The sequence below is a fragment of the Chamaea fasciata genome, unplaced genomic scaffold, assembly GCF_029207755.1.
Source record: "Chamaea fasciata isolate MVZ Bird 193981 ecotype frontalis unplaced genomic scaffold, bChaFas1.0.hap1 SCAF_7, whole genome shotgun sequence".
Taxonomy (NCBI): Eukaryota; Metazoa; Chordata; class Aves; order Passeriformes; family Sylviidae; genus Chamaea; species Chamaea fasciata.
The window spans coordinates 8265142-8288299 of NW_027094092.1; the positions used below are offsets into that span (position 1 = coordinate 8265142).

A 23158-nucleotide genomic window follows, 5' to 3' on the forward strand; every position below is an offset into this window, starting at 1 on the left:
ACCTAGCTGACCTCTGATACCATCATGTGAACTACCAAGAGATAAAGAAGTAAGTATATGAAGTGGTAACCTTCACTTTCACATGAGATAGAAAACGATCAAACAAAAAAAAAAAAGACTTCTTAAAAAATTTTTTTAAAGAGAGACTGGGCCAAGGATAGTGCATTTCTCAGGCAAGGTAATACAATTTTCATATCTTTATGGCAGAAAAATTCAGTTCTTAAAAGATAGTATTACACTGAGTTGCAGTAAGATTTAGGTTCTTTGACTTAACACAACACCTATTTTAAAGAACACAGTTCACTTGGAAAAAATTATTTCCTTTTGCCAGGTAAGTTAACCAAGAAATGCCAAGTCACTTTGTCCTTGGGTAAGCAGTCAAATCCTCCAGTGTTCTAGTAGGGTGCTTATTTCAGGCTAGACATGAAGGTCTCTTGCAGGGCTTTTGTGTCAAAACACACTCACGTTGTCACTCCACCTGTTGTTGGTGCTGAAGCACAGCCAGAGTCCATCAGAAAATCTCTGAGACACAAATCTACCTTCCATGAACAGATTATCCCAGTGGTATCCACCTTGTACTGGTATGCAGATACATCACTTGCTAAGAAACATGACTATTTAGGAGGTTATGGTCAGCTGAAACCAATCAGCCAGTTTCAGATCTGACTGCCTCGGAAGAGCCATGAGGAATTTGGTAACAAATCAACCAGCCAGGTAAAAATCCACTCCTGCCAGCCCACAGTGTGGCATATAGATACTGGGCACTCTTGGACTGCCCAGCAAGAGGGTTCCTTCCAGCTTGTCCACATCATTTAATTGGCAGAAGTCCACAAGTCGTTCCCAACAGCAAATTCATGCCCAAGTTGGATAGGAAGTCATTTGACTCAATAAGTTGTCATTCCTTCCCCTCTGTCAGCATAAGGCTTTCTGAAGGATCTTCACTCGGCTGCAGTCTCAAAAGGTCATTTCTCTCTCATCAGATCCCAAGGTAAAAGCTGCTCTAGCTCCATTTACCTTATCCAGCTCTCCGCATTGTCAATTCAAATCTGAAGGAGGTTTTTGAAATCTCTTAGTCCTCTTTTCTTGAGTCAGGAAACCTTTGGGACAGTTTGTAATCTATATAAGCACTAAGACAGGACCACAAAATGAATCGTATCAATATAATTACAACCAGTAAAACCATCAAAAGGACTGATTCCATATTTAAGCTAGAATAATGGGGTAATGTGAAAAAAATACTCTGGGAGATCTAATTATATAATGCAGTATTCAGTCCTGCATGGCTAGCCCGGCAATTCCTCTAACATTCCAATCAAAGTGATCTCACTAGCATGTGAGAGAAGAGCCCAGCTGACAGATTCGGGACATGTAACCTACTATTTAGTCAAGAGGCCCCATGTGCTATTCATAAAGAATTAACTCTTATATTGACAATGACAGCATTGTCAGAAGACCTTTGGAAGGGGGAAAAAAACCTCCATAAACTCCGTCTCTGTGAAGTTGTGCTTCTTTTTTTTTTTTTTTTTTTTTTGGCCCCTCTTTTCCAATGCTGATGTAATCTCCAAACATCTCCAGCAGCAGCTGCTCAGCGAAACCAGGCACCTTCTCCCTAGTCCCTTTCAGCAGCACATGCAGCACTTTCCAGCTCCCTCAAGACAATCAGGGCCTTTCTTTCACCAATTAGCTATCACTTCAAGAGTCCTGCGATGTCCAAGGAGCTCTTAAGAATGGTCTTTGCAGGAAACAACACTGGAGGAGCTTTTTTTTTTTTTTTTCCCTAGACAAATGAAAAGGAGAAGAAGGGGAGGGGGAAGAGGGGGAGACAAAAAAGCACAAGAAAACAAATCAGAACACAGAAGCTGTCCAAAATGCATCACTCATTTAGTACATCGACAAATGCGGAAATGTCCTCAACAGCCAAGGCTAGAGCAAAGCGCACACACACAAAAAATGCTCCTACTTTCTTTAGGAGATAGTTTGTTTAGTTGAATATGTTAAAAAGGTTTCATAGAAAGAGGTGCTCTTGTTACAGCAAGTCTGAGCAGTGCAAACTTAAAGAGAACGAAACTCCTGTGAGATTATGCTCTGTTTCCTTATTTGGCTCTCCAAATGTAAAGCAGCATTATTTGAAGTAGACACTATAGGAAAGAACTCGGTTTAGCTCACTTTAAATATAGATGGATTGATGAAATGAGTAATTACTGGAACTGCTAAGATCTTTTAGACTTACTAACTAGCAAGCTCCTTTCCCCAGAAACCTCACTTTCCGTCTAAAAAGAAATTAAAGCCTGATTCAGAGACATAAAGCTTTGGGAATTTGACATTCTTTTTCCCTTAAATTCAGGGCACAGTAATACCTTGAGGTCCTTGGAGACGCCAAGTCCTCATTAGAACTAGCACAAACTCCAGGACCCAGTTCAGAAGAAAACAAGGAACTTTTATTGATGTTTAAGCAATTCCTTGCCTGGGCCTGAACATGTAGAGCTGTGAAGGCAAAACTGGGAAGGATCAGCAGTAAGTGAAATGACTTGGATATGGTTCAAGCAATATCCTAGTGTCAGAGCTGCTTCCTTGATTGTTAAAAATTCAGCAATAAACCAAATGTCACACCAAAATACTGACAGTCAGTATCCTCTCAAAGTACCACTATCTGGTCAAATTCGTCCTTGTTTGGGGTAACCCCATGAAAGTCAACATGTGGCCTACTACACAGCCAACAGAAACGCATTTACCTGCAATTAAAAAGAAAAAAAAATAGTCTGTTCCCTTTTATCAGAAGCAAAGCCTTGGGCTTTGAAAACAGTTAAATGGCAAAGCAAAGTAAATACTTTCAGGGATTTCAGGAGTTTGTTCACACTAATGGGTGTTCTCAACTACCACATGGATTGTTTAATGGAGGTGGAAAGTCTCAGAACCGATCAGACTGCTTAAAAGGCAGAAAGTCTGACATATTGCCCTGCATGCATTTATGAAGGAATGAGAATCAATTCAATTCCTCTGGACAGGAAGGCTCAACCAAGGGATGAGTGCACAAAATCAAGATTAAGGAGGAATCTTTGAGGAGATGCACCCAAGAATGTCTTTTTATAGCTACAGATTCCAAAAGCTGCTGAGTTTAAAGGGACTGCTCCTTTCAACTAGCAAAGATTTTGCTGAAAAAATGCAGGAGGCTGGAGAGAACAGATAAATACACATATATGTTACTAGGGTCACCTATAGGAAAAAGGATAAAAGGGGCCCAAAAGCAAAATCAACTATGTCATTCCTGACAGCTGTTTCTCTAACCTGCTCTTTTAAGAGACCTACATCCACACAGATGAGAAGAAAGGAAAACGTCATCTCATCTGAAAGGGATTTCAGCAGGAAAAGCAGTTTGACAGACTGTTCAGTGGCTCTACCTGCTGCAACACAACCCCTGCAAGACAGGGGCTCTACAGTATGCACTCACTTGGGAAACTGGCTCATTTTGTAGCTGTACAATTAATTACTGGTTGAGGCAACAATACCTGATTTATTTTTTTTTTTTTTAAATTTAGAGATGCAGTATCTTTGTAGCAGCCCATCTGGATGGATGCAAGGAAAGTGCACCTTTTGTGACAACCCTCTTCCTCCGGTGTGATGCAATGCTGCTGCCTGTGCTCAATACACCGGTTTCAGCATCAGTTGTAACCCAGCACATCCCGCGCCTTGGCCACCAGCTCCAGCTCCCTCTGTCAGCGCCGAGGAGCCCGGTGGCTATTTAAGGGCACACCAGGGATGAACTGGGGGCTCTTTCCAGCCAAGGGAACAACAGGCGCCTCCTCCTCCTCTCCCTGGGCTCACAAGCGGCTCCCAGCTCCGCCGGCTCCGGCGTTCCCTGCGAGGTGTCAAAGGCGGAACAGAGGCGGCACATCCCTGGCGCCTGGCAGCGGGATGTGCCCGGGACAGGCTGACACAAAGCCGGGGAAGCTTCCACGCCGGCTGCCCGGGCAATGGCAGCTCCCTGGCTCCGCATGCCACGGCTGTCAGCTTGGCACCCTGCACTTATTCACACGCAGGAATGCTGCCCGAGATGGAAGAGACGGTGCTTTCCTGCTTGAATTTCACTTCTCGGGACAGATTTCCTCCCACGGAAAATTAATGGCACGGCATGAGCAAGGCAAATTTAAATGCCAGATGAAAACTGGTGTGGCTGGATTTTAGAAAATGCAGTTTAACATGGGTAGTTGTTCTTCCCCTCTTTGCAAAGTATGTTAAGAACGAGTGAGGAGAAGCACTATGTAAAGCCTATACATTGAGCATTATTATTTGGATTTTCCCAAATATACTTTTTCACACAACAGATGTTCTTAATGTCTGGCACCATTTTTAATGATGTGCCTTTTTTGAAGAATGTGTGCTGTATCACCCATAAAAGCATCCTCTCTGTACAGAGTTTATTTTGTTAAAATCGTTTTTCAACTAGTCATCTCTCTAGGGAACAATGACATGATAGAACAGTATTTCTGATGGGTGATATTTTATTACTAACATATGTTTTCATTACATAACCAATATTACTACCCTATTCTGCTGTAAATATTTATTAAAATCTTGTCATTTGAAACTATTTCCAAGACAAATTTCATATTTTAAATTAATTAATTGTCCTGGTAAATACCCACTGAAGGGTAGTTTAGAGGGGGAAAAAAAGTACATATTACACACTCTTGTTGACTATTAAAATGAGAGGCAACAGATTTCACATCTCATTTTCTAATTCCCTTATAAAGCAATTTCCTAAAGTATCACTACATTCCTAAAATTTTAAAATATCAAGTAAACTTACAAGTGACAAAGCAAACAATACAACAATAACCATAAAACACCCACTGTTAGGATCAGTTTGAAATACATCCCAAAACATAAGCAAATTAGAATTTAAAAAAAGGATATTTGACTTACTACATTTTCCACACATTCAGAAGTCAGGATATCTACCAAAGGAAACAGCAGCAGTTGCAAGTGTTGGCAAGGCTAATAAGAAGTCCTGAGTTCTTTGTTTAAGAAAAAGGAAAAATTCAAGATCAGCAGGTATGTGTCAGAATCACGTTCCTTCTACAGTTATCAGAGTCAAAAAGGCACCTTGCTCCAGGTTACATATGTGAAACCTCCTGAGCAAGCATTCTACATCACAATGAAAAAAAATACCACTTCAAAAGAGCCAGATCAAGCAGTCACCACTTTAGAGGACAAAAATCTGACATTCAGAGTCAATTATTGCTCCACGTAAGTTGTGATAAAGTGCACATATCAAGATCATTCAATGTTGCATTGAGTCAAAGCCCACACCTGCCCCACTGGTTTTCTCCTGGAAAATCCCCAGCAAACACACTCTTCCCACTACAGTCAGTTCAGTATGCCCATTTCCATGATCAAGAACAGCAACCACAGAAAGAAGATACTTCATTTATTACAAATTTCATCCCTTAAGACTAACTTCAGCCTCCATAAAACAGAAGCATTAGTAAAACTCCAGCTCATCCTCAAAGTTGTCAAAAGTGAGATTTAAACACAACAAAAGAGCACACGTCACAGGAAACAGCAATGAAAGTGAAGGGAAAGGACTAGAAGGAAATGAAACAAAACCTTATAAATCAGTCTTAAAAGTGATTACACAAAGACATCTCTATTTCCAAGAAGATGTGATGAGACCTCTGCTGTCATTCCACGACCACCTTCATGTGTTGGCTGGATGGGGCAATGGTCAGCAGGAGACATATTGGTTCCCTTTAATTTATGGAAATTTCCTACTAGGAATGTGATCAGAACATGACCCAGCAGTAGCAGAGTAGATCACATGCATGCCATGATACTTAATGGCACCAATCAATTAAAAGATTAGTAATGCCCAAAATGTCTACCTAATTGTGAACAAATATAAAAATACAAAAATCCTTTGTGATTCAACAGAAAAAATCAGGGATACATATTTAAGACCGATGTTAAAAAGTTCAGAACATATTTAAGACTGATGTTATAAAATTCAGAACAGCTTGTTATCAATTATTATCTCCTTAGTGATCAGAGAGACCATACACAATTTGCTATGTTTTCACACTCAGCTAGACACCTACTTTTTGGGGTAGAAACAACCTCAGGGGTTTTTTTGCTGGGGAAATTAAGGAATTATCACCAAATTTGACCAGGCACAATGATCTAGCCCTAAACCAACCTCTCCTTGTGCTCTCCTTCCACCGGTAGATTTTTTTCCGCACTGAATTAATAGAATTCCCATCAATACAGCAGAGAATTTAATGAGTACTATTTTTGACAAAACAGTGTTTCAACAAAATGCCAGTTTTTCAAACACAGAAAACTGGCAAAACATGCTTCCGTTTTGACAAAGTATTTCCCAAGAGCTGCTTTTCAGATGCCTAATATTCAAGATCAGTACAAACCAGACGGATCACAGTCTTCAAACATTATGCAGTCAAGGCACTCATGCATAAAACCGCAGTTTGAGCCTTTTGATGAATGCTGTGGTCACCTATCTCTGGGCTATTCCCAAGCCTCCCCTAACTTAAAATCCTTGTTTCCTTTTCACTGTGCACAAACCAGACTGGGACTTTCAGAAATGTCCCAGGATGGAAAACTCACTTCCCTCTCATCTGCAACTCTATGTCTTTGGCAGATCAGATCACTTAGATGATGGTCTGCCTGTGCTGTACCAAAAAGAGCTCAGACCCAAACCTTCCTCTGGTTTACAATTAAATTTGGGTGTCCTGGTCATCCTTTGTTTTGACAGCATGAACCAGTACAGACAGAAGCAAACGATACAGCTGCCCATTTCCTACAATGTCCATTATGTGACAAACTTAACAACTAAAGAAAAATACAAACTTTCTAAAACTAACCATAAGCAAAATGTGCTTTGGCAAACTACAGACCTTGGAAGCGACTTGAAGATTATATCACCCCACTCATAAAATGCAGTTATTGAAAAGAACTGTTATCCTTTGTAAGTGATGGAAGGCAAACATTTCACATGCTGCACTGACACTGCTCCAAACCTCATTTTTTCTTTTCAAAAACGAAAGTTGGGCTTTCAGCAAACTACATTGTGTTTTGAAGAAGTTTTTCATTCTACTGGTAACAGGTTATCCTGCTTACTTTTAAAGTCTCTTTGCACACAGAAAGAAGGGGAGCTGGGGCAAAGAAGGAAAGAAAAGAGTCCATTTGAAAAAATTACACTGCTAGATTACAAGAATTGAAAGCTGGTATGTAACTTTGCTCCGGGTGATCAAACTGCTAATCAGGAATACTGTCAGGAACAGAATGGAATTCCAAATAAATTAGCCATGTCCAAGAAGCCAATACAACACAGGATTAAGGCTTACAAAGAAAACAAATTTATTCAGCCTACTTTATCAGAATTCTTGTGTACTACTTTTTCTCATTGCAGTCTGAGTTCTTCCACTGGAGCAGTGTGGAGAAGGAAAAATGAGTCACACTTCATAAATCTCTTACTTGAACAGACACCTAAAAATGTTACATAGAGCAAGTCACACAATGCCATTATATAAAATACATATGCTTATCACAGCCAAGGGAGAAATGTGCAGATTTATTTCTCTGACTTTATTTCCAAGGCACCTGACCAAAGAAAAGATGCTATACACTTCTGTGAAAATCTACAAAACTTAAGGAAAAGGTTAGAACTTCATTGACCTCCATGCTAAAATGAGGTTCAACACCATAGTATATACATTGTGTAACTAACTACAAAAATAAATCTCTCTTCTCTATGACAATCCCATTGCATCACATTTTTTATCAAGTATAACAAGAAAAATTTTCAGTACTGTGGCTGAGGTACTGTCTGCAACTCAAAGTATATTCTGTTTTCACAGAATATGGACAGCATCCAAGAGAAACTCTTCATAATAGATTATGCCAAAATCACAAGAACATTAAAAGACATGCTTAAGCTCCTGCCACTCCTTGAACCGGAACTTTAATCTTTATCAGACTGTTTTTCCTCATTTGTGAAATTGAGATTATAATAGGCTCTTACTGTACAGTAATTTGGAGACAGAATTAATTTTTTAAGCTTTTTTGTAACAATAAAATTTTAAAAAGAGATGAAATACTCACAAGAAGTACTTCATGCAGAATCTAGACACATAGAGAGAAATCTTCCTGTAACAGAAGTGCATGCATCATCTTGGCTTCTGAAAACATTAGGTAAAGCATAAACAAATTCTCACTTCAAGCCATATATTGTCCAGTACACTTATTCAGTGAAAAATAAGAGACTGAGGACAGTACCACTTGTATTTACATGACCCCGCCATATATCCCTGAAAATCTGTGCATGCAGGGATTTCCCATAACAAAATTCATAGAGCAAACCACCAGCTGAGTATGAGTGTTGGGGATTCATTTGCCTGGTGGTTCCCAGCCATGGCACTGCCCTGCTTTCCAAACGACCAAACTGCACGAGCCATTTCATACCCATGGTTGGTGTGTTAGGTATTCTCTAAATAATTTTTGGCCCAGAAAAGGGGGACTCTCTGTAAGACTCCAGTTGCATTCCCTCCCCTTCCCATAATGAAACAAATTAAATGCCATTTACTACTACCACTGTGTCTAATACTTTATTCAAGCACAAAAGCACACGTTTTATCAAGTGTGACTTACATTTTTCTTTTGTCAAGTGTTTTCTCCTTCCTGTAAGAAGATATTTGCATAAATATGGAAAGAAAAGCATATATTCCCCAATCCCCTTCTCTGGAATTGCACCGCCAGAAAGTGAGGGTCAGATGATGAAAGCCATTGCTGTACCATCAAGACATGCGACTGGAATGGTTCTGTCTATACCTCAATGCCTCCATTAAATGCACATAAAACAATATTTGATTTGAACAAAATATTTTAAATTAAACATAAACTGTGCTGTTTGCTCAGAAAAATAAACCAAGAAAGCAACAAGCACAAACAAAACTTTGCATGAAGACCAAGGAAAAGTGCTGATTTTCATTTTCAAAAGTGTCTCCTTGAATAAAAGCCTAATTTTTATTATTAACTACTGAAAGAGAAGTTTTGATTCAGGGAACAGCAGAAAAGGACATTTTCCCAGAGATTTAGAACAAGTAAATAACCCGTTTCAAGTCATGTGAGACAACAATTGTGGCAAATGAACTACTGGTGTAAAAGATGTTACCTTGTTCTAGCTTGACCTGCCAAACAGGGCTGTGCATACTCTGCTTTAATGGACAATTCATGGGCTCAGGTTGAGCACACGTGCATGTGCTTGAAGAGCTGGGGTGGATTTCTGCATTTCCAGGATACAGACCCTGGATTTCTGAGGGAAGAAAAGGAGGATGGCTGCTGGCAAGGAGCAGTGCTGCTCCACTGACTCCCTCTTGCCTGATCGCCGGCCAAGGAGATGCATTCTTAGTTACCACACTAAATCTTTGGCTTTACAAAATAGTCCTAAGTTACAGTTTGATCAGCAAGTGCACTCCTCTTGTACCCTGAAAACAGCATGCTTGAGGTACATCTGAGATTGTTTTGTTTTGTTTTTTTTTTTTTGAAAAACACAGAAAATAAAGCAAGTAGGTGAAAGGTAACTGTATCACTTTACAGACACAAGCTACTCTCTGATTACAACTAATTAAGATATTCAGCAGCCTTAAAACAATACCTTTTTAAAATCAATGTACCCAGACGGCATTCACAGCTTTTTGTGATGACAAATGCCCTTTGAAGGAGTTAATAGGCAAGGGTTTGTACTGGCAATGAGTAGGGCTACCTTTAATTGATCCAAGAGCCTTAGAGAGCCATCTTATAGCATGATGATATATTTGGGTTCCAAGTAGGCCAAAACAAGCGTAAAGAAAATCTGTAAGACCATGAGACCTTTCATTTTTTTTTCATGCCAGAGAGGGAGAAGGGGGGGAACTGCTGGGGGAAATGAGAGAACTATGATGGGGTTATCTTTGTGCTCTGACACTTAAAATAGATAAAACCACAGAAATTTTGAGGAAAAGAGAGGAAGTGATCAGGCCATAATTCTTAGAATAAACATCAAGATGTATGAAAATGTACAAAACAAGGCTTCTTCAGAACAAAAATAAAAAGCCATGAAAAAAAAGAGATGACCTAATGGTATAAAGAAACATTGATTAAAGAAATACCCAGAGGGAGAAAGATACTCCATTAGCTTTAACAAACACTGCATGGCCCTGCTTTCCCTCTTAACTTCTCAAGTAAGGGGAGAAAAAAATATCTGTAGAAGAGGTAGTCACATGGATCCATTTATAATTTTCCCCCTTATTCTCTGCTCATCTTTTGCATGGTTTTCTTCAGATGTACAGGAAATGTGCATGCTAAAAGTGACTCACAAAATTAAACATGATAGGTTAGTTGTAAACATTTTACCTTGAGTAGCCAAAGCAGAAACAAAAAACATTTTATAAGGGATATAAAATCCATTCAGTCATATTTTTTCTTTATGAGACTGATTATTCATTAATATTACCTAGTAATGAAGGAAGCAGTCTATCCATGCTTACACTAGTCTTTCATCAGAAACTCAATTTTGGCAGAATCCCTCCCTCACACAGCAAAAGCTAAACCAATTTCCTTGAACTTTCACAGGTGCAAACTTTATGTCAAGGTAGAATTTTTCTGCAAAGTCTGAGACAAATCAGACAAGAAAATTCCTAGTCTAAAAGACTGTTTTCAAATGGAATTAGTGTGCAAGCAAGCATACTATCAACAACTCTGGAATAAAAAATCTAATAGAAAGTTGCTGGCATCTGAGATTTTCTTATGAGACAGATATGGGAGGAGCTAGGAAAAAACAGACATTGCTCCTTAAAAATAAAGAAGCAAAGCAACAAAATATCCTGCATCAATATATGCATCCAGATGAATTAGGAAAAGTGAGTCAAGTCCAGTTACAATATGGAACAGGGAACAGAGAAGCTGTTCTCAAATTCCATTCATCCTGTTCATCCCAGAGCTATGAACGAGCCCTCTTCTAGCAGCCACTCAACAGAAAAAGGTACAGAGCCTTCATTGTGGTCTGGGTAAAAATGAGGATTGAACTTACCTCTCCAAAGCAAAAGAACTCATCTAGGATTCTCAAAACAGCAATACATTCTCCCATTAGGAATATTTGCCTCCTGTGAGTTTTCCCCTATGGTACAAAGCTCTGAAGAAAAGAACTATAAAAACTTCACATCACAACTTCCAGACATTTTCCCAATTAACCTTTCGAAGCCCACATCACCAACCACCACAGAATTACAACCATACCAAGGTTGAACACCAGCTGCATGCTTCAAAAAAACCCTTTACTTCAGGGCACAAACATCATTAGATGAGGAGAACCAGGACATCTGAACAGTGGCAGCCTACAATGGAAAGTGGAGACAAGCTGTGCACATCCCTGCTTACTTCTGTATGAAGAGACTCAAAATACTGTTTGTATTTTGTGGTTTGAGTTGCTTTCATTTAAAAAAAATGTAATAATAATTTTGAGAAAGTCCTCTCTCCTCGTTCCATTCACTTTCAATTCAGACTCCCAGAATCTTCCTTTGTAGCTTAAAGCCAAAATGTTTCCTTCCACCTTATCAGGTAACATGTAAAATCTAGCTACCAATGAGTTTTCATAAAAGTAAACAAATAAATAAAAAATCAGGATATACAGGGAAGTTTAAAGGATGTCAAGTTCTTTAGGAACAATTTAAAATCAACTGCCTTTTGTGCAGGGGACAGCAGATGGATTGCCCATCCCACTCTCCCCAAGCATGGTGAAGCACCAGTGTTTCATAAAATAGAAGTCAGTGTTGGGGGTTAGGTTTGTTCCTTCTTTCTCTAAAGAATTTTTTCCCCATAAGTTACCAAGGAGACCAAGTGTTGGATACTTGAGAGTACTTAGCCGAAACAAAGAGGTGGACAAAGTTGGAAGGGGGAGATAACAAAGGTAAAAGACAGAGCTTGAGGCAGCTGTGGGCTGTCCTTTTTTTTCGGAGTTCCGGGAGAGAGAACGGCTGGGCTGTTGCTGGCTGGAAGAGTTTCACTGTGGCCAAAGGGATCCAGTCCTGGGAAATCTACTATCACCGGTTCAGCCTGAATCCTGAGCCTTCTCTGCCACCCGCGGGAGCTGGGCCAGCCCTGACTTGCCTTCGGCTTCTTCGGCGCTGCTCCTCTTGCTACAGAGTGACCCTGCACCCCCTGCCTGCCAAGACATCCTGCCCCTGCCTGTCGGGACACCCTGCCATCCCAGTTACCAGCTCGGGACTTTCCACTGTTTCTGTTTGGTGCTCTGAGGATCTTGCAGGGACACTGAAACCAAACTGCCCTGGGTTTTGTGAAACAAAGCCCCAAGGTTCTTGGTACTGTTTTCTTTCGTTATTAATGCTGTAGTTGTTTGGGGGGGTTTTTTGTTTGTTTGCTTGCTTTGTAATACGTACTAGTAAAGAACTGCTATTCCTACTTCCCAAATCTTTGCCTAAGAACCTCTGATTGTAAATTTATAATTGGAAAAAAAAAAGGGGGGGGGGGGGGGGAGGGTTACACTCTCCATTCCAAAGGAAACTCCAGCTTTTACCTGGCAGATACCTGTCTTCCCAAACCAAGACAGTCAGTCATATCACAAAGTAACTATGTCAGTAGCTTTCTACTTGACAGGAAAAAAATGGCCTTTAGAGGTCCCTTCCAATCAACTCTACGATTCCATTCTATGAACTGGTACAATCAGCTTATTTGTAGGATGCTCCATACTATTGAAGTTGGTATCTCTACTGCTGCCCTTGGGGACAGAAAAAGAGCCAATACTCAGATCCTGTTCACACACAATCAGTTTCACCAGAGAACACACAGAGAAGGGTACTTTGGTGGCAAATACCAGCAAAATCTGAGCCATTTTCCCAAATGAAGCCTAAAGGGTGTTTACAGGTCTGTTTGTTTACACGGAGGCAAAACACATCCCACCTGGAAGCATCAGTGGGAGCCAACAGAGCCCTACCAGGATGGCATCTCTCTACAGACTCAAACTGACCACCAATGCCAAAACTGTAATAATCTCATATCCATGTGCTTATCTTCAACCAAGAAAATACTGTACTGATGAGCAACTGAGGCGTAGAAATTCTGAATATGAAATGAACCCAGATTTTCCAAGGGGCATCTACTTTACAGCTGTCTCATAAAGCTAAGAGAAACAACATTTTTAAAGCCAGTTCATGTTGTACTCTTGAAGGAATTTCTGTATTTGGTTAATTTTCATCCCTGCTCACAAATGCACACACACACTCCTGGAACTGTTGAAACAAAGAATTAAAGGTGGAGAAAGCTGATGAAGAAAGAGAAATGGGTTTTCCAGTGCCAGAGATGGACTCCGTTTCAGAGAGAAAATTAAAACCCATCAGTTTTTTGCCCTCATGCCAGTGCTCAGACAAATGTTTCCCAGGTTCCTTACAAACTGAAATAACCCGCCTAAATAATTTATATTTTTTAAAAGTGGTCTCCAGCAAGCTTTACCTAAGAGCTAGCTGAGTCTCCTTGCAAAATGTGTTGTTTAACTGAGGTTTAACTAGTCTCTCATCTACAGTCCCAGGCCCAAATACAAGGAAATGAAACGTACAATGTTTTCCCAAAGGAGGCAGAAGGAGTTTTCACGCTTTATCCTAAGAGGCAACAGGCACAGATAAAGTAGTGCTTTCAGCTCCACCAGTATAAATCCTCAGGAACTCCACGTTGACAGAAACCTCCACCCTAAACTCTCCAAGGTCTCTCAACTCAGCTGAGGATACTAAGGAAGCAAACTTTGATCCTCCTTTTTTTTCTACAAATCTGCTTCACAATTCAACACCTTCGATGTAAACCTTTTAAAAGGCTGTGATGGCATCAAGTCAGGGAAGGGATGGAAGGAAATGTGTTTCCGACTCCTCTGTGGGGGGAACCATTAGGAGGAGGGTTAATAGCCCTGGGCATGCGATCAAATTAAGGTTTGTGCCAGTTTCCCCAGGCTCCCCCTTGCCATCACCAGCTTCCCCAGGTTGGGCAGCTCACCCTCATCTCCTCACCAAAGACAGCTCTTAAGCAAAAGCACGACAGACTGTTGGGAGGAAAGAGAAAGATCATCACACAACTAACTTATATGGACAAAGTATGAAACACGCCGGGAGGGGGGGGGGGCGGGGAAGGAGGGAGGGAGCCTCTGATATCTTCACCTTTGGAGCGACACAAAATACATCCAGCTTAAAAGCCGGGAGGTGGGGGGGAGCTGGAATCCGGACCTTCCCAACATGTGGATTGCAGCACCGAGGCGGCCCCGAGTCTAAACAAGACTGGACTTAGCATTCAGAGCACACAGCCCAGCAGAGTATGGGAAAGGGATAGAGCAGCCCAAAGAGCTGGCGCCACGAACTGACGAGCAGAGCGCAAGTGATAAAGATTTACTGCGAGAGAGAAGGAAACAGTCCGCTGGCCCGATTAGAGCTGTGAATACCGAGTTGTTCAGGGAGGATTTTGCAGCTGACTGATCACAGGCTGTCGGAGCAGGCCTCGGACAACAGCTGCAAGGCTTGCTGGGCTGCAGAAACAAAAGGCGCCTAGCACGGTGCAAAGAAAGAGTTGACAGGTTGTTGTTAGCAGTGGCAAATGTGTGAGGTATGTCACTGTGTGTGAGACGGGCCGGGCTGGAGTGGTGGGGAAGAAGGAGGGCAAGAAGCACAGGCAGCACTCAGAAAAAGAGGGGGAGGGAGGGCAGGGACACAGGCTTGGTCAAAGCGTTTTCCTAAAATCAGGCCGGTGTTTGTAAGGAGGACAATCACAAGGTCTGTTTACTGCTGCCAAGATGAATTAGCCCATCGTCTCATTTATAGGACGAATCCGGTGGCACAGACTATAAGGTGCATGGCATTAAAGGGACTAATTAGACGATTCTGGCAAATCTGAATTAAGACCCATTCTTTCTTTTAAAGCTGGAAAGCATTTCTCAGGACTCCAGTCAGATGGCTTAGGTTTTGTTCGGCCTTTTCTTTCTCTTCTGAGAAGGGATATCTTGTGCAATTCCCTAACTCACAAGGGTCTGCTCTAAATTCTGCTCTGAGCTTCAAGAACAGTTGTTAGGAAGCTGCTGGCATTTACATCATATTTAAAAAGGTCCAAACGAAAACCCCGGATTCTGCAGGAATTCAGCTCCCAGTCCAGGGACAAACTTTACAGCTGGCCTCTCCTGGGGTAAACCAGAAGCCCACATGAGAACATACCTGAGCAGAGAGCCTGCAGCTGAATTCTCATTCACACACACAAAACAAGGGAGGTTTTTCAAAAGCTGGCTTCTAATCTGACACCCACTCCCTCCAAATCCAGTGCCTGTAGCCAAGTGCTTTTCCCAAGCAACTCTGAGCTTTCTGGAGCCATGGTTCACTAAGCGTGTGAGTAATGGGCAGGAATGTATCGATGAAACTCCAGAGATGATCAAAGACAGGAGCTGGAGAACAGGAGACCTTACTTTCAGCTCCCTGTTTGGCAAGTTCAGGATTCAGTTCTTGAAGTCTGGCAACATTTTACTCCAATTGTGACCAAAACAAAGTGTTCCAAACACCTCCGAAGCAGTGGTGCATGCTGTTTGCACACAACCACTATATTACAGTGGTCACTATTAAAATGCTTTACAAGCAGTTAAGGTTACCATGGTATTCACAGCATACTCATAGAAGGAAATACCATGAACATCACAGAAACATCCAGCACTGCAAGCTGCAAATATCAGATGTTTCATAGTAATTAGTGACTCTCTGTAAAGCATAGGCTTCTTGCATTTTAACACACATGTCTATCACAAACAAATAGGAGACGCTAAAAAAGTGCAATGGCCTTTATAGTGTTCAATCAATTATACAAACAAACTTTGATTTTTCTCTTCTAAATGGTCTCTGGGACCCAGTTAGGCTAGTCCCAACGGGCAGCACTTGATACACTGTAAAGAGAATTCAGAACAAGAGGCATTTCACGTCTTGTAACACAGCTCCACTCTCCCAAAATATATATTAAAAAACCAACCCAGTGTGCAGAATACTCCATCTAGGGGCAGAAATGTGACTCAAAATTTCCTTGACTTTGCTTTGACATGTGTTAACCTCATTCTACCAGGTCTGAGTGCATGATAAATAATCAGATATTTCACAGAGGTTCCAAATAGCTCTAACTCAGTACGAGTCCACAGATTTTTACTTGTTATTATTTTTAATACAGAGCTTCCAGCTTGAGTTTCCACTTAACAGTGATGAAGAACACAGGCACTACTTTTATACATCTAGTAGCAACTGGACCATACTTTAAACTACAAATATTATCTTAGGGACAATTTATAATCTATCATCCCCATATGCTCGAAGTTTTCAGCGGAATAAGGGTGGCCAGTGAGCTCAACTAAAAAGAATAATGAAATGCCTGCAGGACTACTTGTGTAACTATATTTTTGTATGTAATTGTGCTTCTACTGGAGTCAAAGCAAAGCCTGAATTTGACTGCAATGGGAGCAGAAATAATTTGTGGCAGAAGTATACTTCTGAATCACAAATTCTCTCTGTAGCTGGATAATTCAATAATATTCAATAATAATTTATGATTAATGGAATTTGTTTACCAATCGTATTTGAGAGCAATGTATACAGTAGACAGAAGCAACAATTCACAGGCTCTAAGAAAACCCTGAAAATATAAAATAATCCCCTTTAAGAACTTTTTTTCATTTTAGGGAAAAAATTAGTTGCAGAAGTATATCAAGCCTTGCCTTCCACTGATGTTTTCTTAATACAAATAATTTTCAGCTGACAAGTCCTTGCTGATTTTCCATAGTCAGCAAGGGGTTGCAGCTTGGCCACAATGTCACAGCTTTCCACTGCACTGTGTCTTGCTCTTTGTCTCCCTGGTACAGAGAGGCTGCTTCTGAGGCCGCTGTAACACTTTAGAAAGTAATCAAATTACTTCCTACATTTGCTCTCCTTAAACACCTCTGCTTGATCCCCTCCAGTCTTCCTGTTCAGCCTCTCAGTCGCAAACTTCATAGTTCATAAATGCAGAGGTTAGAATTTTCTAGACACCACTTCAATTTTTCAAATAGCAATCCAATTACTGAGCAAATTGGCACATGTGCCTGGTTACATAGTGACTTGGCACTGCCTCCACTCGCTGCTGGCAGTGATGTGTTCCCCCTCAGCCCTCCTCGTCTATCTACCCCAGCCTCTGAGCCAACACCAGTGACCACATAAGGAGAGTGCCTGGCAGCTGCAAGCCTGAGGTGCCAAGAGGCAGATTGTGTTCTGTAGCAGCAGGATCTGGGTCTGTGACTGGCTTCCTGGCTAGTCTTTTGTAAGACCTTTTCCATGGCCTCTAGGTTGGCTCTAATGAAGCCTGTAGAAATGCCTGCAGGGAGCTGGTATAGAAGTGAGTTAAGTCAAAGGTTTAATTTAGTTTCTAAAGTGAAGTGAATGTATATTGGCCTTCTCTTTCCACCCTGCAATTATATTCCTGCCACATTTATGTGAAAATACAGTATTCAGTCAACAATAGGAGTGCATTCCTGGGTATGTCTGCACTGCACATTGGGGCAAAGATCCCCAAGCCAGTCTTAATTAACTTTGCTGCAGAACCAGGAGCAATATAGCCGTGTTTGCTCGCTGTGACATCCAAGCTAATTAACTATGTACGGCAGTAACAGAGATTTACTGTTTCTGGCACCGACGTTGCTGTCCTGTGTGGTAAACTGCTACAGACATGCCAGCTCACTTGGAGGTAACCAGAGGGCTCCCCAACATAGTGCTGCTTTGCACTGCCCAGATACGTTCAGGAATACTCTGGGAACTGGCAGGAATTTGTTGGCCATCACGTGAGAGTGGCGAGGCTACAGATGTGGTTACAGTAATTGTGGGCTGTTCCACTTCCATCCCAGTCACATTCTTTTATTACTCGCAACATGATGGTCACAGAGCATCTTTAAGTAACGTGCTGAGCATCTTGAGCAGCATCTGTCACGTGTGCCGCTTTCTAAATATCTCACTTCCTCCTCCAGGGGCAAAAAGCTGGACAAAGATATTTTAAAGTATGTCTCACATTTGCTTTTTGCTTTTTTTTTTCTTCCCCCCTGAAGAAATTTGGGTCTTAGTCATAAGTGAACTTCTTTAGACTATTTAAAAAGCCATTTTCAATTATTGCAATGAAGCAGATAAGAACTTTCCCACAACAGGATAGCTTCTCCCCATCTGGCTTTTTTATGATCCCCAAGAAATTAACTTTCTTAAAATAAGTGAGTGCAGGTTCCAACAACCAGAGATGCACCATGATCCCTGTAATTCAAACAGGTTTTGGTGAAGGTAAAAACAAAACACAACTTGCCAGCTACTCCTCTTTTGGAATTCTACCTCAGGCATACCAAGAAACTACTGGAGAGAATCAGAGTTATTTGTCCAGCAAATTTCTGATGCAGATGGTAGTCTGGAAAATATCTAAGTGGACTCTGAACTGCACACACACAAGAATATTTCACCAAGTTTGCTTGCTTGGACTTTACTGTATGAGTTGCACTTTATGGGTACAGTTGTTAGTTACTGATGGAATGTTTTCTTTCTACTTTTTCCCCTAAATCAGGTATTTTGACAGAGGTACTAAATGAGATGTACTCAGAGGTATTCAATGAGTGGTTGGATTATATTTAATTAAATCATCTGCATTTATAATTCAAAAGTCTTTACCAGTGCTCATCTGTGGGTAGATAAGAAGCCCAAGGTCTTCTGTTGGCTTGCTAGACAAACAAGTCATGTTGTAATTCCAAGAACCACCATGAGTATACAAGAATTTTCTCTTCAAACCTAATCAATCACCTGTCACGATCCGCTCACACAAGCGGGGTTCGTGATGGTTCGTTTTAGGGATCTCAGAGCGCAAAAGACACAGCGGGGGACAAACTCCATTTATTCAATCACAAATGCACCTTTATTTAGTGCCAACAAATGCGATTGTGGGGAGAGAAAAGAGAATAGTAAGAAAGATAGAAAAGAGGGGAAGGGGATTATAGCTACCAACATGGAGGGTCGAGTCCTCGAGGCTTTTGAAGATGCCTATAGACGCGAGTTTCTCCAGTGGGGTGATCACAAAAGTGAGCGGGGCTCTCCAGGGTTTTTATAGTCCTCTCCAAAGCGACAGGCAGTTGGCCAAACAGGTGGGGGAAATCATTGCAGTGTGTTCATTTAGAGAACTCAGAACAAGTCGGTCGTCAGCAGGTACAGTGTCAACCAGTACAAGTCAGCAGGCACAGTCACTTCACTGTGACTTGCCCATTGTTTCTGCTCAGGTTCTGATGTTCCGATATGCGTGCTGGGTTTTTCCATCGAACACACCTGCAGGCAGCACTTGGCCAACATCCCACCTCAGCCAGGCCAGAACTCCTGTGTTGAGATTTTCAAGTCCCTTTTAGGGGTTTCAGTCTCTGTCCTTGACGATGGTCGTGAGGCAGATGAGGGATCTTCGGACCGTCTCTTACATCACCCCAGCTCTCAAAACTGACTGTATACAAGGCACCAAACACAGTGATAAATTTTAACACATGCACCCCTTCAGCTATCCCTCTGTACAAACACCCACAACTGTGATGCAGCAACGTGGATTTTAATTAACTATTTGATATCTGAGCGTGATGTTTTTCCTCTGTGCTGTCAGTCTTTGCCACAACTTTTCATGGGCTACTTGGAGTCACTTTAAACAAACACCACTAAATTCTGCATGGGCACCAGGCAAGGTAAAGTTACACACATTGCTGGTAGGCTTCATACAAATTTTCAGGAGTCTGCACCTCTGCATTCCAGAGATGTCCAAAAGAAGGATGAAAACCCCGGAGCTGTAAATGAAGTGCAACACACCCTACTGCCATCTTCAATACCATCTACGGGAGCTGGACACTGGACCCACACTCCTGGCCACAGGCCTGTAGGACACAAGGAAGAATTAGTTATCCAGAAGGGCACACGAGCACGTGCCTCTCACCAGGCATGTGAGTGCCCCAAACATGCCAAAGCTAGCAACATTGCTGTAGCCAAGCTATGCTGGAGCTAAGCATGCACTTAAGAGCTTAGCTGGATGGCAGCCATTTACAGATGTACAATCAATACAGAGACATGGAGGCAGAGACTTCCTTCAGTGGGTCCTCTGAATTCTCTCCCTGAAGACACACACTTGGTTATTTCAATTAACATGTTTAGAAAACCAAATACTCTTCTCCTGATTATATCTCAGACACTGGTGTATGTATCATTTTTCCAGGAGTCCCTAATTTACCACACTTCTTAAAGATTCAGGGCCAGACAAACAACTGAAAATCAAATGCAGAGAGTAGCTGGATTCTGATAAGACAGAACTCTCCCAGCTCCTGTTTGCCTCTTGCTTTTTCCTTGATTTGTTTGAAGATGCTGGTGGGTGCTTGCCTGCATGTAATGATAACTATTAACAGCAGCTTGATGAATAAGAGAAGAGAAAGTGGGAAAGAAGACAATAGGAAAGGCATTAAGGGCACTAAGTCATTCTTTCCGGGATGGGCATTAGGCATATGCTCGCTACTCCAGTCCCAGTGCAGTCAAAGCTGTCCTGTGCCACTGCCAAAAACTGCAACAGGTGCCAGAAGATTACAGCATTGGTTAAATCCATTCTTAAGGCACCAGCTCAGGGACTGATCCAAATCCCAGGAGCCAATGAACATCTTCCTCCAGATGTCAACTGTTTTCAAATTGTTCCCCTCTTATTTCCAGTGTGATCCTGGGGAGGGGCAGGGGGATAAATAAATTTGGCTGCCAGGAGGCAGTGCTCTGATTTCACCACTGCTAGTCTGGACAGGTGCCAAAGTCACGTACAGTCACTCAAACACATTTGAAAGGTAATTAATATTTTATATTCACAACAATAAGAGAGCTTAATTCACACGGAACTATTAAGACAGTTTCTGGTTCTATTCTTCCCAGCACATTACAACAACTCCATGCCAGCAGCAGCCACATGGCGTAAAGGTGCCAAGCTGGCAAGGATACTCTCTCTCAGCACTTGGCATCTAAACCCCTTGGCAAAGCCCTCAGCAGTTGTGCTTGGCTGCCTTTGGATCCGTCATGTGGCCGGGCTGCTGATAGCTGGGGAGAGTGCTGCGTCCTCTGGCCACCATTTCACTTTAACACCTGTCTGATTCTCAGGAATGCACGCACATGCAGAGCAAGATCCCTGCACAAATCCTCCTGGAGACCCAGAGCACATGCTGCATTTGTTACTGAAAGGGCTTGTCTCCTCAGAACCACTGTGCCTTCTCTTTTTTTTTTTTTTCTCCCCTCTCTCCCCCTCCTCTTCCCCTTCACATATCTTTATACAGTCCTTAGAGGGTCCTACATCCTGCCATGCATTCCACATGTGTTGGAGGTTTCCTCTGTGAACAAGGAATACAAAACATAGCCTTTTTGTATATAATGAAATCTCATATTTTACTGTGCTCATATAAAACCATTTCTTCGTGACTAAGACTCTTTTTATTTGTGACGTTTTAATGACCTACAAATGTTTGGTAGAGATGAAAGGAAATTATTATTTCCAGGTCACCGTGCAGTAATACTTTTTGATAGGCACCATAATTCCAATTAAATTGAGTAATAAGGGAGGGGGAAACCCTTCAAACATTTAAAGTGCCACTGAAGCAGAAATATTTTTGGGGGAAAACATAAAAACAAACATACATCTTTTCCCACAAGCTACAAAATATCAGAGAAGCATAGATAAGAAAACTCAAAGCCCTTTCTCCTCTGTGGACCATTCCAACACATGCAGACTGTAAGAATGTGACTCTGCCCCACAAACACCACATTTTTCTGTCACAGAATTGGGGCTGACTTGGGCACAAATTTATTGAAATACTCCCAAGTCTGGTCCCTCAGAGGTACCTATCAAAAGCACAGCTACCACCCCAAGCTTGGCAGAGGCAGCTCCCCAGGAGCTACAGCAGAGAAGTGCGTTGAGATGTTGCAGAGCACCTCCCCAAATCCCTGCCTGTTCCAAAGCACTACCCCCCCGAGCCTGCACTGGTTCTTCTGGTACATTCTGACACCTTTGAGCACGGTTATCTTTGGGTCAGACACCCTGAAGCCTGTGAAATACACACAAGCCTTGGGTTGCTAAGCTCACATCACAAAATAGCTGCTATCGCTTGCTCTGGAGGGAAGGCTCCACGTGCCCATCCCAGCCCAGCTGGAACATCCAAGCCACAACTTCCATGTTCCCCCTCAAGCCATACCCTCTGCCTGTCACCTTGTACTGTGATTTTTGCTTCGTATCAAGCTCAGGGCCCACAGACACCAGCCAAGGCCTCCCTGTTCTAGCACAGAACACAAACCCTGCCTGCTGCACGTAATATGCACCTATCAGAACTCCTGTGTTTTAGCCACATGAGCTTTGCTTTTTTTAAATAAAATTTTTTAAAAATTGTTTTGAGGGAGCTGGGAGGGAGTTTTTGTTGGAGTTGTGAGGGATTTTTGTTGTTTTGTTGGTTTTTTTACCTCCTTGAACAGTCCTTCACTATTTAATCAGGAAAAAATAATTATCTCCCCCTTCCTCTGATACACACATTTTCTTCAGAATACTAGGGCAACAGATAGGATGGACACTGGGAACATGACAAATTTAAGATCCAGCATCTTGGAGGCTTTCTCGGCCACAAGCCAAACATTTCTGGAATGAAAAAAAGCTTTTCAATAGGGCATTTTTGGTAAGAAATTCACTACCTAACCTTGGGGAGGTAAGGAAATACTCCAACTTAAAATTGTTATTCAGTTGCATATAAAAATACTATTTTAGATAATTTTTAGGACTTGCTGTAATTGCATTATTTCCCTTTTTTTTTTTTTTTTTTTTTTTTTTTTTTCTCTCTGTGACCTGGGCAGTGGATTTTCATTGTGATTAAAGCACCTGGTTTTTGGAGCAAGGGAGACAAAAAATAAATACCAAATAAAGATATAAAACTCTCAAGCAACATTCCTGGAATAGTTCTTCTGTAAAGTGCATGGCATGTTCAGAACACATAATTTCCTAGTACAAAGATTTTATTGGCTTCACTGCTCGGTGTGGTCATCTCAGATTCATGCCAAATAAACCTTCC

The 23158-nt window shown here is 41.6% G+C and overlaps 1 protein-coding gene across 1 annotated transcript; it reads right to left on the reverse strand.

Annotated features, from left to right (window-relative positions):
• Positions 1 to 824: 824 nt before the first annotated feature.
• SMIM38 (small integral membrane protein 38) lies at positions 825 to 1231 on the reverse strand. The gene has a single exon (XM_066186854.1). It carries the CDS (start codon positions 1199 to 1201, stop codon positions 1070 to 1072), a length of 132 nt encoding a protein of 43 aa, XP_066042951.1. The 5' UTR covers positions 1202 to 1231; the 3' UTR covers positions 825 to 1069.
• Positions 1232 to 23158: the final 21927 nt, after the last annotated feature.

What these genes read in the sequence shown, in the direction of transcription:
- SMIM38 (XM_066186854.1), bottom strand. Translation starts at nt 1,201, where the DNA reads ATGGAATCAGTCCTTTTGATGGTTTTACTGGTTGTAATTATATTGATA.